Source organism: Pelmatolapia mariae, linkage group LG14, assembly GCF_036321145.2.
Source record: "Pelmatolapia mariae isolate MD_Pm_ZW linkage group LG14, Pm_UMD_F_2, whole genome shotgun sequence".
NCBI lineage: Eukaryota > Metazoa > Chordata > Actinopteri > Cichliformes > Cichlidae > Pelmatolapia > Pelmatolapia mariae.
This window is the reverse complement of record NC_086239.1, coordinates 25,731,738-25,747,124: the sequence shown is the minus strand read 5'-3', so window position 1 is coordinate 25,747,124 and position 15,387 is coordinate 25,731,738. Positions and strand designations below refer to the sequence as shown.

At 38.8% G+C, this 15,387-nt stretch overlaps 1 protein-coding gene across 1 annotated transcript; it reads left to right on the top strand.

The window, feature by feature from the left end:
- The first annotated feature begins 5,041 nt into the window (after positions 1 to 5,041).
- On the top strand, positions 5,042 to 15,019 carry LOC134641243 (extracellular calcium-sensing receptor-like). Its single transcript, XM_063493563.1, has 8 exons — positions 5,042 to 5,190; positions 5,568 to 5,862; positions 5,970 to 6,259; positions 6,372 to 6,667; positions 11,748 to 11,953; positions 13,593 to 13,814; positions 13,900 to 14,023; positions 14,115 to 15,019. The coding sequence occupies exons 1-8, from the start codon at positions 5,132 to 5,134 to the stop codon at positions 15,017 to 15,019; spliced, it is 2,397 nt and encodes a 798-aa protein (XP_063349633.1). The 5' UTR covers positions 5,042 to 5,131.
- Positions 15,020 to 15,387: the final 368 nt, after the last annotated feature.

Below are 15,387 nucleotides of genomic sequence, written 5' to 3'. Positions count from 1 at the left end.
CTAGTAACCCTCTCAGTGGACAGGCATTAAGAGGGAGTTACTTCTAGGGGTTTCCTGAATTTGCCTTGAAACACCCTACGAAAGGCATTTTTCCCTCGACAGTGTGGTTTGTTATCAGAGCTCTGTGATTTGTTGATTGGGTAGGGGACAGGAGCAGAGTTTCTGGCAGTCTGATGCCTGACTGAACAATTTGGCTTTAGGATCAGGGAACATTACATTTTGATGGATAAGCAGCCTGAGCTTGTACATGAGGTTGAGAAGTAACCAGCTAGTTATAATCAGGGTTTCTTCAACACTATGGCTCGATTCTGGAGCCAGTCTCCCGAAGAGGGACTGGACTCTGTACTCTCAGTGAGATGCACTGAGCAGTGGTGGATATTGTTTTATTCCCGTCATTGATCATTGATTAAAGAAAAGAAGAGCAACCCTAGGTTTCTCTTCAGCACTGTAGCCAGGCAGACAAAAAGTCAGAGGCTGTTGAGCAAACAATTCCTTTAATGTTAACTAGTAATGACTTCATGAACTTCTTAACAAATAAAATTTTAACCATTAGAGAAAAAATGACTCATAATCATCTCACAGATGTAACATTATCTACAGCTACTTTCAGTACCATTGATATTCATTTAGGGTCTTTCTCAATTGAGCTTTCTGAGTCAACTTCAGTAATTACTTCCTTTGAACCATCAATGTGTCTTTTAGGCCCATTCCTAAAAAACTGCTTAAAGAAGTCCTACCATTAATCAATGCTTCAATCTTAAATATGATCAACCTAACTCTAATAATCGACTATGTACCACAGACCTTCAAGCTGGCAGCCAGAGGTGGGTCGAGTATCCAAAAATTAAGTAAAAAAAAAAAGAGTAAAAAGTAAGAGTAGCATTACTTTACAATATTATTACTCAAGTAAAAGTATAAAGTAGTCGTTCAAAAAATGACTCAAGTAACAGTAAAAAAGTAGTTGGTGAAAAGACTACTCACGTAGTGAGTAACTGCTTGTAATGTTCAAGCATTTTTAATGCTGTCAGACAAAAAAAATAAAATAAAAATAAATATAAATTTTAGTATTTTCAAATAGAATATATGTAAAAACATTAACAAATTAGGGACAACAATTCTAATTTCCAGATTTCAGTTTTTCACAACATAAAGCTTTTTTAACCAATAACTACAGTAAACAATATAAATATATAAACAGTGCAAACCATTTTCAGTGACAAGATATGCTGTATACTTTATATTCACTTCTACTCTAAATGGCACAGCAGCCTCAGAGAAAACATTAGAAGGAGCATTCTTCAACATATGTACATACAAGGCAGCTCACTTTAACATAAATTGTATGGGTGTGCATCAATCTGCATATTTAGCAAAAAAAGCGCCATTTCTTCACTCAGTAAGGTGATGGTTGAGCTTCAGCAGCAGTATGCTCTAAAGCAGGGGTCTCAAACTCAAATGAGCCGCGGGCCACTTCTGGCACCGTCATCTCATTGGAGGGCCACTTTAGTGTCCAAGTAGTACAAAGAAAACAAACACGAAAACACCCACTAATATTTCCTAAAATGTAGTGTTTTGTTTGTTTTATTTAATTTATTTATTTAATTCCAAATATTGTGTAACAAGACAAAATTGCAAACATGAACGCAATTTTTTTCTCACTCTTAACTATCTGAAGCCTTTCAGTTTCATTTGTCATATGCAAGTTAGCACAGGGTCAACATTGCAATGAAATGTATTTGACGAGCAAAAGACAGTCACTCAGCAGTATAGTACAGTATAGTACAGTAGTTTCATTGAACTACCAAATAAACAGCTCTTTCTGGCCAGACACGTGGCAGCACTTTTGCTACATTTATGTTTGTATTTAACAAAATAAAAATGCAGGCATAAGCGTACACATTAGTTTTCGACTGCAAGTGAAAATTGTTTTCTTTCTTTCCTGCCACTGAACTAACACAGCCACTCTCTCAACATATTTGCACTCTCTTCTTACCTTGGCCAGGTCCGCGGCTCCGAACCGTGGTAAGGAGACCTCTGGCTAATACTTTGGGTTCCGTGTTGGGCTCGTAGCCGGGAACTAGCTTTACTGTCTGGGTCATCTTTGCTAGCGAGAGACAGAAAGAGGCATTGAAAGGCTGCTCCAGCAGAACTTTATTGTTTTGGAGGAAAACCCAAACACAGTGTACAGTCGAGTCTTAATAGCTTACTTACAACTGGGCTCGTCCAGAGCGTTCTCACTCCCGGGGCGTAGCATACCGACGTTTTGTCACGTCCCGTGGCGTTCGTGAGGAACGCGAAAGGTGACCTTCTGCGTTCTGATGGTACGCGCCGGGTTATGGCTGAATTCCAGTGGAATGACGGTCCCGTGGTAATATACGTTCCAGCCATGTATTCCAGCCCTAAACTTAACCTTATCCCTAACCTTAACCAGCACAGAAATGACATGAAATAGTGTTTTCCAAAGCGATTTGAAGAAAATGAACAAACATGTGTAGATTGAGTCCAAATGGTTCTCATGTTTTCTCATTTTTCCAATCTCGTCATTTAGGAACGTGTTGGGTATCCGAAAGCGTAAAATGTTGACGATTTGTCACATAGCGTAATATTTTACGCTTAGGGAGTGAGAACGTGTTGGCTCGTCAGGCACTCTTTTTGGCTGCAGTAGTTATTTTTATATTTACATGCTTCCATCTCCCGTTTCTGCTCGGTAGCACCTCGTAATTTTCAACGTTCCTTTTTTTCCCTCCCTCACGCTCACACACACACAGCGGGAGGGGCGGTCCCACATGTTCTCCCTGCAGCAAGGACTACACCGCCCATGAGGCTACAGTCTTAAAGGGCCATGCCTGTAACACTCTGCCGTTGTATTAAATCATTTTTCGTGTAATAGTTTTTTAAAAATATTTCTTCGCATCAATATGCGGCCGCAAGTAGAGGTGATGTGGGCCGCAAATGGCCTGCGGGCCGCGAGTTTGAGACCCCTGCTCTAAAGATTTTTGCTGTGAAGCTGTAACTGTTCAGCAGTGAATAGGAGTCTCGCACAGTCTTTCACAAGCTCCAGATGCAGGAAGAGATGTAGTGATTTTGATTGACAGCTTCTTGATGTGAGGAAAACTATGCAATAGATCAGGGGTCGGCAACCCTGGGCACTCGTGCCACAGCTGGCATGCGAAGGGTTAACTGATGGCCCGACTCGCAGTGCACATCGCAAATTAGCTCGCATAGACACATTAGTTGTGCCGCTTCTTAATGACAATATCTTAGCTAACAACCCCAACTACCAGATTCATCTTGTAATTGGCTGAAAATCACTTCACCTACCGGTGAGAGGGACGTTGCTAGCTGGCAGTTTTTTCAAGCGATGTTAAAATTTCCACATTCCGACACTTCAAATGCTTCAGGTGCTGCCCACTCAGCGCATCAACACCACGGAAATACTGTGTTTACATGTGCGTGGAACTCTGGCGTTATTAACCAGGCTAGCTGTTAGCTTATAGCGCACGCTAGCTAATCAGCGAGACGTTAAAAGGACAACAGAAGCTGCAGACAACACCCACGAACTTATCTCACCACAACGTAGCACCGAAAATATGACGTGATTCTAGTGATTCTCCAATGCTCGAGGCCCAGTGTCCTAAAACTATTAAACATGTCCTCACCGCAACACACCAGAATAAAATCATTAGGTCATTAGCAAGACTCTATAGTACTGCATGCGGAGGTGGCAATTTAGCCATTTAATTAATTGGACTATGGACATATCAAAAAGTTGCAGTACACCGACACCTTGAGGAATCGAGCTCGACACAGCTGCTGTAACATAAAGACTGGCATGCACCTAAACACAGCTAAAAAGAAATTCAGAAAGGCTTGGGCCGCTCTGCCCGCCACAGTTCATAACTGGTCATGTGACCGCATGGCTACATCTGATTGGTGAAAGAGTTACAGGAAACTCCACTGGCAGCATGATCTATTATTAGTAGCATTATCTAATGTGTGAAATTAATTATTTAAAAAAAAAAGTAATGAGTCAAATATTGCCAAATGTAGCGGAGTAAAAGTTTCTTCTTCATAAATGTACTCAAATACAAGTAAAAAAGTATGGTGGAATAAACGTACTTTAAAAGTACATTTTTTTCAAAAAAGTGGAATCCGTTTATTATGAGCTAACTAAGATTAAAACAGCTATCAAAGATGGTCTGGAATGTCGTGAGAACAGAGAAGCACCTGAGCTGCCATTTTAGTGAGGTTAAGAAAAACATAAAAATCCCAAATATGCAACATTTTCTCACAATGCTTTGAATGCAGACTAATGAATGACTTTTGTGCTCTAAATTTTAATTCCTTTGTATTACTACAGATAGTAGTTACAGAGTAAAGACAATGTTAGTAGTAGTAATGGTTATGAAGTACAGTATAATATAATAAATCCCAACAATTCCAGAATTTTCTTGCCATTTACACTTTCAAAAAATATATGTTTAAATTATTGATGCTATGATATGTTTCTGTCTTAGGCATACCGACGTAAGATCTTGTGTGATAATATATGTTTTTCTCCAAAAACAATTGGTGCAAAACCAAAAATATACACAAAAAAATTACACTCTTTCTGCTCTATGAAACATTAGTTAAGGATTAAAAATCTGTTGATTATCCATTCTAAATTAATCTGAAGTTCATAATTTGTCATAGCCGATAATTATGAGGGAAATCTTGGTCCCAATCAAAATGTACATGAACCATTCTGTGAAGACTTAGAATGTCAACACTATGTAAGGGTTAATCCACGACCACATGTCCTTAAAAAGATGACCAAACCCCTTTGTCTGAAGACCTATATAACTAATGGAAACAATGTGTGCCCATATACAGACAATTTTAGATGGAAATGGAGATAGCAGCTGTTAAAATTCGTCTGGCATTGGCTGTGTGTTTGTTTCACCTCAACTCAGCTGTTGCCTCTGCAGTGTGTCTAGATGGTATGAGACAAATGACTAGGCATATAAGAGCTCAAGCTGGTACGACGACATCCTCTCTGAACTGTAAGCTGCAGGGAAGCACTCGTCTACCTGCATTTTCAAAGGATGGGGACTTTGTTATTGGTGGTGATTTTTCCCTTCACGTCTACATGAACACAGTTTACAGTGACTACACCAGCATGCCTGAGCCTGCAAAATGCAAAGGAAGGTTAGTAAGTAAGAAGGTCAGTAATGGGAAGAAGAAGGTGCTAAAAACATGTTGGACTGTGTAAGGAGAGAAATGTTTTCATGTGTGTTATGATCTATGGAACTACATTGATTCTGTGTAGTATTAAAAAATGTAAAAAATAGTCATTTATTCTTTATAAAAAATTTGTTGTATTTTAAAAACAGAAATTATACAATATGTTAAATAAGAGTATTATAAAGGAAATATAGGAAAGGAATTATATTTAAATGGAAATTAAAAGACTGTAATTTGTTTAAATTATCCTGTTGTTTATTTTTTCTTTATTTTAATTTTTTAACATTTAACTTAAACTAAATCTACAGTCTATATTCTAACAGTGACAAAACTATTTGCAGCCTTTTCACCAGTGAACTGCAGTCATCGCGTGCAATGGTTTTTGCCATAGAAGAGATTAACAACAGTACAGAGCTGCTGCCCGGAATCAGGCTCGGGTATCAGATCTATGACTCATGTGGATCAGTGCCTGTAGCAGTCCATATGGCATTTCAGTTTCTAAATAGCTTCGACCCTGTGTTTTCCATGGATAACAATTGCTCACATTCTGGTATGGTGATGGCTGTTGTTGGTGGCTCTGGGTCTACAGAATCCATCAGTTTGTCAAAAGTCATCAGGTCCTTTAACATTCCCCAAGTAAATGTTTTCAATTTCTGTCAATTTTTGTATTTAAAATATGTATGTGAATGATATTTGATTTTGCAGCTGATTCAAATGGTGTTTTTTTTTTTCATTTGGTTTAGGTTAGCCACTTTTCAACATGCGCATGCTTGTCTGACAAGCAGCAGTACCCAAATTTTTTCAGAACAATTCCCAGTGACCAGTTCCAAGCTGAAGCAATGGCCAAGCTGGTAAAACACTTTGGCTGGACTTGGATAGGTGCTGTTCGGTCAGATTCGGATTATGGAAATAATGGCATGGCTTCATTTCTAAAAGCAGCACAGAAAGAGGGGATCTGTGTGGAATACTCTCTTTCTTTCTATCGAACATACCCACAGAGCAGAATTCAGAAAGTAGCAGATGTTATCCGCAGGTGTCCTCATCACAGATATTTATTCTGCAAATATTAGTTTTACTGTCTAAATTACATTTTTTCATGCAGTTACACTTTAAAATGCTTCTAATGCACAATATTGTCTGTCAAGGTCTACAGCCATGGTTGTTGTGGCACTTCTCTCTTTAGGGGACATGAGGGCACTGTTGGAGGAACTATCACGTGACCCTTCCCCACCCCGCCAGTGGATTGGCAGTGAATCATGGGTAACCAACCCAGAATTAATGAGGTTCAGTTTCTGTGCTGGGGCCATTGGATTTGGGATTCCGAAGTCTAGAATCCCAGGTCTCAGAGACTTCCTGCTGAATCTGTCCCCCTCACAAGTGGCTTCTTCTCAAATACTTACTGAGTTCTGGGAGGATGCATTTAACTGCACACTGACCAAAAGTAAGACATTTTTCTTGGTTTAAATTATCTTATCAACTGCTGATGTTAAAAAGTCTTATGTTGCTTCATGGGCTGACCTACTTTAATTGAAAAGTTATTAATGGTGACCAAGTGTGAGGTGAAAATACAGGTGTAACTCGAAAAATTAGAATATCATGCAAAAGTTCATTTATTTCAGTAATTCAACTTAAAAGGTGAACGTAATATAAGATATAGACTTACTACATGCAAAGTGAAAAATTTCAAACCTTTATTTGTTTTAAGTTTGATTATTATGACTTATACCTTATGAAAACCCAAAATTCAAAAGCTCAGTAAATTAGGATATTGTGAAAAGGTTCAATATTGTAGGCTCAAAGTGTCAATCTCTAATCAGCTAATTCATTCAAAACACCTGCAAAGGGTTCCTGAGCCTTTATCTCTCAGTCTGGTTCAGTAGGAATCCCAGAAAATCATCATCGACACCATTCATAAGGAGGGGAAAGACTCAAAAAGTCATTGCAAAAGAAGTTGGATGATGCCAAAGAGCTGTATCAAAGCACATTAATAGAAAGTTATGTGGAAGGGAAAAGCATGGAAGAAAACTGTGCACAAACAGCAGGGATGACCACAGCCTGGAGAGGATTGTCCGGAAAAAGGCCATTCAAAAGTGTTAGTTAGTTAGTTAGAGTTGGTGCATCAAGAGCCACCATACAAAGACAGATCCTGGACATGGGCTTCAAATGTCGTATTCCTCTTGTCAAGCTGCTCCTGAACAACAGATGTCAGAAGCGCCTTATCTGGGCTAAAGAAAAAAAGAACTGGTCTGTTGCTCAGTGGTCCCTCTTATCTGATGAGAGGAAATTTTGCATCTGAGGCTGTGTTGAGGCTTTTATTTTTACACTGTTCCTGCAGCAGGGCCTCAAGGCTGGTCCAAAACTCTTCTCGCTTTCCTCCTTGCAAGAAATTTTTATTCCTTAAAGTGTGGCCAAGCACAGTAGCTATCTTGAGCCACAGATGGTTGAGGGTAGCTACACGTTGTGAAGGTATTCTTGAATTTCACCATGGTGGCAGAAAACAGATAAACCCCTGAACATGAGACATATGTCTCACAATCAATCAATCAATCAATCAATCAATCAATCAATCAATCAATCAATCAAGGCTTTATTCGTCACATGCAGGGGGGTCCTGCAGTGAAATGGGACCCCCCCCGACCTTACATAGACACACAGACATCACATGGCGATACAGTCGGAGATTGGTAGCATTGGAGAGAAAAACATTGAAATGTACATTACAATGGGAAAGAACAAGAGGAAAAAAACAGACCCCTTCTCATGCTGTGCTTCCATGGTAGGACAGCACGAGAACAGGAAACAAAAAAACTCCTCTGCACAAAAAAAGCACATAAATGTGACACAACATTGGGAAGACATAACAAGCCACACGGTAGGGTGATGGGTAAGGAGCAATGTGAAGCAAACCCAGCAGCCGCCTTGCACAGCGCTCCAAGAAGCTCAGTCACACACCTGTAGTAGACAGTTCAATAAAGTAATTATTAATCTACACAATAACTGTCAAATATCCGGTCTTTAAGTGATGATGTGATGAATCCTCCTTCCGGGCCCAAACTACCCTGCGTTTAATAAGGCTTTTGTGATTTTAACATGTTTTAATGCTTTGTGTCTGGTTCTATTTATTCTCAAAAAGCCCCTAAAAACAGCGAGGCAACAGCGAGTCGCCCTCTCTCGGTTTTTATTAGCGCTATTCATTTTAAAGCTCAGTTTTTAAAACGTTACTGTTGTAGACAGTGTTATTGTTAATGTATGTTTGGGGGCGTTGCACCCCGGAACCTTCAGAGGTTTTTCAGGGTTTTCCCTATCGGAATTTTATGTGAGAAACAGTTTCCTATATGTGTTGTGACTAGCTGTGGTTCTTTCTAAAAGTGGTCAGCAAACGTCCTAAAAGTGGCACCTGAGTTTTCGAGCATTTTTATCCTGAGGTTATAACACTTATGATGCAACTACAGCCCAGCCCATGCAGCAGTATATTAATGACTAATGAATTAATGAACAATCGAGAATCCTCACGGCAACTTTTATCGAGTGGAAAGAAATTAGCGTTCATCCTCCACCTTCACTGTTTATATTATGCTAACATAGCTGTGTCGCTAGCGATCACGTAGCACATCGTTATATATTAGTTATATATTAGCTATATATCAGCTAGCCAAACTAAAGTAACCCTACAAACGCCACTGCTGTTTACTTTTCTGTCTTCATTTATGTCGTAAGTGATAGCAGAGCTGTACATTTTAATTTGTTTCAGAAATCTCTCAGTCAGGACAGGCTATATTATATTTAGATGGAAACTAGCGAGCTAACTCCTTGCTAACTTCTAACTCCACTAAGTTTAATAAATTCCGTTTTCATGGATGCCTGGATGTTTAACTTAATTGCTACACCTGGTAGAGCAGCCACACTGATCATTTTATTACAGATGAAAGAATTTAGACAGTTTTTAACTCTCCTCTTGCCGCAGTGATCATTTGGCTTATGGACATGCAGCGGAGTTTGGGCCCAGACAAGGCTAATGACGTCAGACTTAAAGAACGGATAGAGCTTTTTGAAGAAACAGTAACAAAAAGTTAAAAAATAGTTTGATTTACTTGCATGGCTCAAGGACAGTCGCCAGCTTTTGGAGTTTTACCAGCTCTGACTAGCTTGTGCTTTTGTTTGGCTGTTGCCCCAGTCTTGTTTGCTCCTGGTGTAGTTCCTCCATATTAGCAGGGATGTCTGTAAGGCGTCTAATTTTGCTTGCTTTTCAGTGTCATAAAGCTGTTGAATTTTTCTTGAAATAGTCTTTTGGCACGGCAGTTGTAAGTTGGATTACCTGACGCTAAGTGTAGTACATTTCCTAACCCCCTATCTTCTACCACTGATAGTGGTTTACAGTCCAGAGCAATCAATTTTGCGAGAGAATTTGTAAGTTTGTCCAATGTTGACTTACTAATTTTAGTCCTTAAGTTAATCATTTCATCAAGTTTGGGCTGCCATCACCTTTTGTTGGTACTCAGACTGCTAGCAACATGTTTTGCATTTAGATGGTAACGGAAGTTTGAAGTGCTTCTGTGGTATGCAAACTCCATTTTTAACAGTTTGCACAAAACCACACTTTCATCAAGCCTTCCGTTGGGTAGTCTTTTGGAATTAAATTTGCCTCCAATCATTCCTAGCAGTGCACTTTCTTCTGATTCTTTGTAGCTCTGATGTGCGCCAGTGTAATCGATATACCAGAAAATCATGCATTGACAAATGTTACCCTTCGCCTGGAATGCAAAGTGCAATTAAATGCGTAATTTTTTTAGTACGTTGTTTTTTTCAAATGAATTAATCGCAATTAATGTGTTAAATTCCCACTCCTAGTTTTTATGTAACCAATTCAAAGTACTTACAGAACAATCAGGTGTTCTGCATTAAATAAGATAACGCGCAAATTATTTTATATATTTTATTTATATATATACTCCAAAAAAATATTTTTGTCCACTCTAACATAAAGGAGAACATCACAAGCCTGATACCTGCAGGCTTGAAAGCAGGAGGTGTATCACCCCTCGTGTCTTCGACATGGAGGCAGCGTTTACATTGCAAGCGGCCTTTGGTGCCGTTTTGGCAGTAACTGCAATATTTAGCAGTTGCCTCATTGTTCTGACACACAAAACAAAACGATTGACTGCACAACACATTTACTACACACTCCTAACATGCTAATCTCTCACATCTCAAAACTCGCTCTCTCTCTCTTTCTCTTTCTTGCAGCCGTTTTCCCCCTCTTCCTAAACAACCAAAGCCATTTTGCCATATCATCTTCTGAGTGGTCGATATGGCACATTTTTCCACCTATATGAAAAAGGTGTTTTTTCTTTTCTTTTCTTTCTTTTTTTGATCGCAAGAAGAGACTGCTTTTGAGTGCTTTCCTTATAAAAAACTGTTTTTACCATTTCTTTCTGCAGTAAACATAACAACAATATTCAGGAAAAAAACATTGTGTGTATTTGTTATCGTAACTCTGCTTTTATGTGGCCTATTAACACAATTTAAAAACTGGTACATACTTTGAAGTTCACACTTTTAAAACAAAAATTGGAGACTCAGGGTTGACATAGCATCTTGTTGCTGTGTCATCTTAAATTGGTCATGTGTAGTTTGATTCATCATCGGATACCTTCATGATGATATAGAGCTTTCTGAATAAAGTAGTCATGAGGCCTGTCTCAATATGCGTACTTGTGCGTACTTGTGTTCTCATGTACTCATGATACGTTATCAGTGGGAGACCAAATACTGTTCCAATTCAAAGTACGCATCAAGATCACGAAAAATTCCCGGATGTGTTCTCGCTCCACCTTTCTTATCAAGCATGCATTGGTGGTGACTTGTGTGTACTTGGTACAGCTAAATATCCCAGAATCTATTTCGTCCAAAACCCAAACGCGGCAATGGCGGAGGAGCGCGGCTAAAAACTTTTAAATATTACTCTTTCTGGGTCACAAAATAAACTTTTAATTTATTTTCAAGAGAGAATGTAGCTGTGTAAGCTTCAAATATCTGCTCGACTTATCAAGGTATCAGATATTTCCAAACATGCTCCGACGTTTTCGGAGATGCCTGTTACCCACCAGCTCCATAGCAGACCGGGAGGTCGAGGATCACTAGAGCCAGCAAGTACAATGGACTCCTGGCACATCGTTTTGAACCCCACCCCCACCCCGTGGTCTTTCGCTACTCAGGTTAAATATGATATATAAGTCTCTTAGATAACTTTGAAATGTTAATGTTTGGTTTATTTCAGTGCTTTATTTGTTCCTGAGTCCGTGCTCGCATTCTCGGCAAGCGAGTATGGACTCGCGTACTTGAGAATTGAGAAAGGGCCATGGTAAATTAGGATTATTTTCCATTTTTATTTTATTTTATTTTATTTTAACCTTTTAGAAATATGTTTCATGTTACCAACATAATTTGCAACATTTATAAAGAGAACACCGCTGAGATCTAGTTTAACGTTGACATCTGCTCTGTCTTTTTGTGATTTTTAGATGCCACTGCAAAGAAGAAAGTATGTGATGGAAATGAAGACATACAGAATCTGCAAAACCAGTACACTGACACATCACAGCTCAGAGTTATTAACATGGTGTACAAGGCCGTGTATGCAGTAGCACATGCCATCCATAATGCAGTGTGCCAGGAAATAAATGGCACTGCAAAGTGTGACAAGTTAACCAAGTTAGAGTCCAAACAGGTCAGAAGAAATAAATATGTTGATGCCATTGTCTTTCATCAACTGCAATATAAGTTGATATGTAATCAATGTTCCGTCTAAGCTGCGCGCATGCGCAATTGTGCACTGCTGGCACGGTCTCTGCGCAGAAAAAAATCTGCGTTGCGCAAACAATTCTAACCTGAATTGAAATTAAAGTAAATATTTTAACAATTCTGTTTTTGCAGTGTTAGTCAGTAAGTGACTGGCTGCTCCCGTATGAGATTAGAATGATGCCACCTTATCCCATAGTGCAGCTAATCACGCAACTCACATTCGTATATACGCAGCTAATCAACGTGGTTGACAGACTATGACAGCGTTGTTATGTGCCGACACCGGTGTTTTAGCTAGCAAAGCAGTGTGGCTGATGTGGAGTGAAGCCACGTTAATGACAACGTGTACCATTGGAGATGTGAGCAGGACAGACGGAACAATTTTAAATTGTGTTGATGGGCCATGTAAAACCAGAGTTATGATAAAAATATATGCAATGTTTGGTTTTCTTCCTGAATACTATCGTTGTTTATATTTACTGCGGGAAGAAATGGTGCAAACAGCGTTTTATAAGGAAAACGATCGAAAGCACTGTCCACCTGTGAGCAAAGATGAAACCAAAACACCCACCACCCTTTCCTATTGGTGGAAAATGTACCATGTCGACCAATCAAAACATGGCATGTAGTGTTAAGAAACGGGAGGAAGTTTTAGGAGTGACGGCAGTGTTTTGAGATGTGAGAGATTTGCAACATTTAGTGCAAATCTTGTGTAGTTAGTGTGTAGTGTAGTCAGTAGTTTTGTTGTGTGTGTCAGAACATTGAGGCGACTGCTGAATGTTACAGGTGTTACAGGAGTGATACATCTCCTGTTGTCAGGCCTGCAGGTATCAGGCTGTTGTTCTCCTTTATCTCATAGTGGACAGAAATTATTTTTTGGAGTGGCACAAATAATTTGTGTGGCATCAAATTTGATGCAGAACAGCTGATTGTTCTGTAAATATTTTGAAATATTTATTTAAAAAACCACCTTGGCTGCATTTTTAGGTAAATAGCTGCAAAAAACTTTGCTTGCAAAGCTCAGTAACTTTTTTGAAGAAGTAACTATATAATTAATTGCCCATAATTGGTCATTATATACTGTATATTGCAGACAGAGAGTTACAGGAATCTCTCCCAGACCACGGACTCATACTCATAATACAAGTCAGAGCTCTATTAAAAAAAAAAAAAAAGAAAGTTGTGTTTTCAAAATTGGAGTTCAAGTTATTTTTTACTTCCAATAGTGTTAACATACTACACAGGTCATGAAAAAGATTTTTTAAATTTTCATTGTAAGTGGGCTAAAGCACTTAATTAAAAGTAGTCTAACATAAATGTAAATGCTGTTATTTGATTATTTTAATAAACCATATAATTTAGATGGATTCGATGCCGGCGTGACCACAGTGCACACGTCTACTGTTGCTCACAGTGGTCCAAGGGACCGCTCAGGGAGTTTGTGTGTTCGCTCAGACACATGAAAAATTAGAAGGAACATTGTGTGTAATATTAATATTTGTTATTGAAATATCGCATAATTTTTTTCCTTTCTCCTCCAATTATACCTAATTTCATCTTTTCAGATTTTAATTGAGCTGAAGAAAGTAAATTTTTCCCGAAATGGCTATGATGTGTCATTTGACGCTAATGGGGATCCTGTGGCTATTTATGAACTGGTTAACTGGCAGAAAAGTGAAAACGGCGCGACTGACATAGTGACTGTAGGGCTGTATGATGCATCACGGCCCGTGGGCCAGGAATTCAAGATCGACAAAAACATTACCTGGATGGAGGGTAGCATGAAAGTAAGCAGTCAAACTTTACTAAACAATGATTACAGCTGCATAGTAAAAATTTACGTTTATTCTGCAACCTTTATGTCTTTGACAGGTGCCAGTGTCAGTGTGCACGGACAGTTGTCCTCCAGGAACTCGTAAAGTGTTGCAGAAAGGAAAACCCATTTGCTGCTATGACTGTACAGCATGTCCTGAGGGGGAGATCAGTAATAGCACAGGTAAAGAGACATGATTGCCATGCATTTAAAATGTTTCATTGTGTATATATGAAAATCAAGAAAAATTTGTATTTATTTGTTTTTTATCCAGATTCGACTGATTGTTTACCTTGTCAAAAAGAATTCTGGCCTAACGCAAAAAGAGACACTTGCATCCCTAAGCCTGTAGAGTATCTTTCCTTTCAAGACCTCCTAGGAATTGTCCTGGCTACATTCTCAGTTCTTGGTGCCTGTCTGACCATCGTAATTGCGGCTGTATTCTTTTGTCACAGGAAAACTCCAGTTGTCAGGGCCAACAACTCTGAGCTGAGCTTCCTGCTGCTCATCTCACTGGCTCTGTGTTTCTTATGTTCATTAACTTTCATTGGAGCACCATCTGAGTGGTCCTGCATGCTGCGTCACACTGCGTTTGGGATCACCTTTGTACTCTGTATCTCCTGTGTACTTGGGAAGACTATAGTGGTTTTAATGGCTTTTAAATCGACACTTCCAGGTAGTAATGTGATGAAATGGTTTGGTCCTCCACAGCAAAGAATGACTGTTGTGTCTTTCACCTTTATTCAAGTTTTAATATGTACTGTTTGGATAGTAGTGAGCCCTCCCTTTCCAATTAAAAATCTAACCACGTACAAGGAGAAAATCATATTGGAATGTGCATTAGGCTCTGCTGCTGGCTTCTGGGCTGTGCTTGGATACTTAGGCATACTTGCTGCCTTTTGCTTTGTTTTAGCAGTCTTAGCCCGCAAATTACCTGATAATTTCAATGAAGCCAAGCTTATCACCTTCAGCATGTTGATATTTTGTACTGTCTGGATCACATTTATCCCAGCATATGTCAGCTCCCCTGGGAAATTCACTGTAGTTGTGGAGATTTTTGCAATTCTGGCCTCCAGCTTTGGTCTAATAATGTGTATATTTGCTCCCAAGTGTTTTATCATGTTGTTCAAGCCTGAGAAGAACACCAAGAAATATTTAATGAACAAAAATCAATCATAGTATATCAGAGCTTCTAGTACTTGCAATTATTGCAACATTAAGCTGGAATTGTACAAATTCAATGCAAAAACAAAAGTTTTCAATTTTTTTTTATTTCAAAAATCTCTTTATTTATAACTTTTTTCTGTTAAATAGCTTCAAATTTTACTTTTAAAGATAAGCTTTTTAAAATTGTTTTTTTATTTACTTTTTGGTTTATTCAATCCAATAATATTTAATTTGGAGTAAAGTAAATAAAGAAAAAATCACCTTTCACAATAACACTACATGATTCCGAGTTATTTTTCAATAGTTTTCAATTCCCCCAAGCCCCCACCAGAAAACTGGAACTCAACAAAAAGAACCAGCCTTCAAAATTTCAGCATTCC

What these genes read in the sequence shown, in the direction of transcription:
- LOC134641243 (XM_063493563.1), top strand. Translation starts at nt 5,132, where the DNA reads ATGAACACAGTTTACAGTGACTACACCAGCATGCCTGAGCCTGCAAAA. An exon ending in CCTGCAAAATGCAAAGGAAG is followed by an intron (nt 5,191 to 5,567) that starts GTTAGTAAGTAA and finishes AACTATTTGCAG; the next exon opens with CCTTTTCACCAGTGAACTGC. An exon ending in GGTCCTTTAACATTCCCCAA is followed by an intron (nt 5,863 to 5,969) that starts GTAAATGTTTTC and finishes CATTTGGTTTAG; the next exon opens with GTTAGCCACTTTTCAACATG.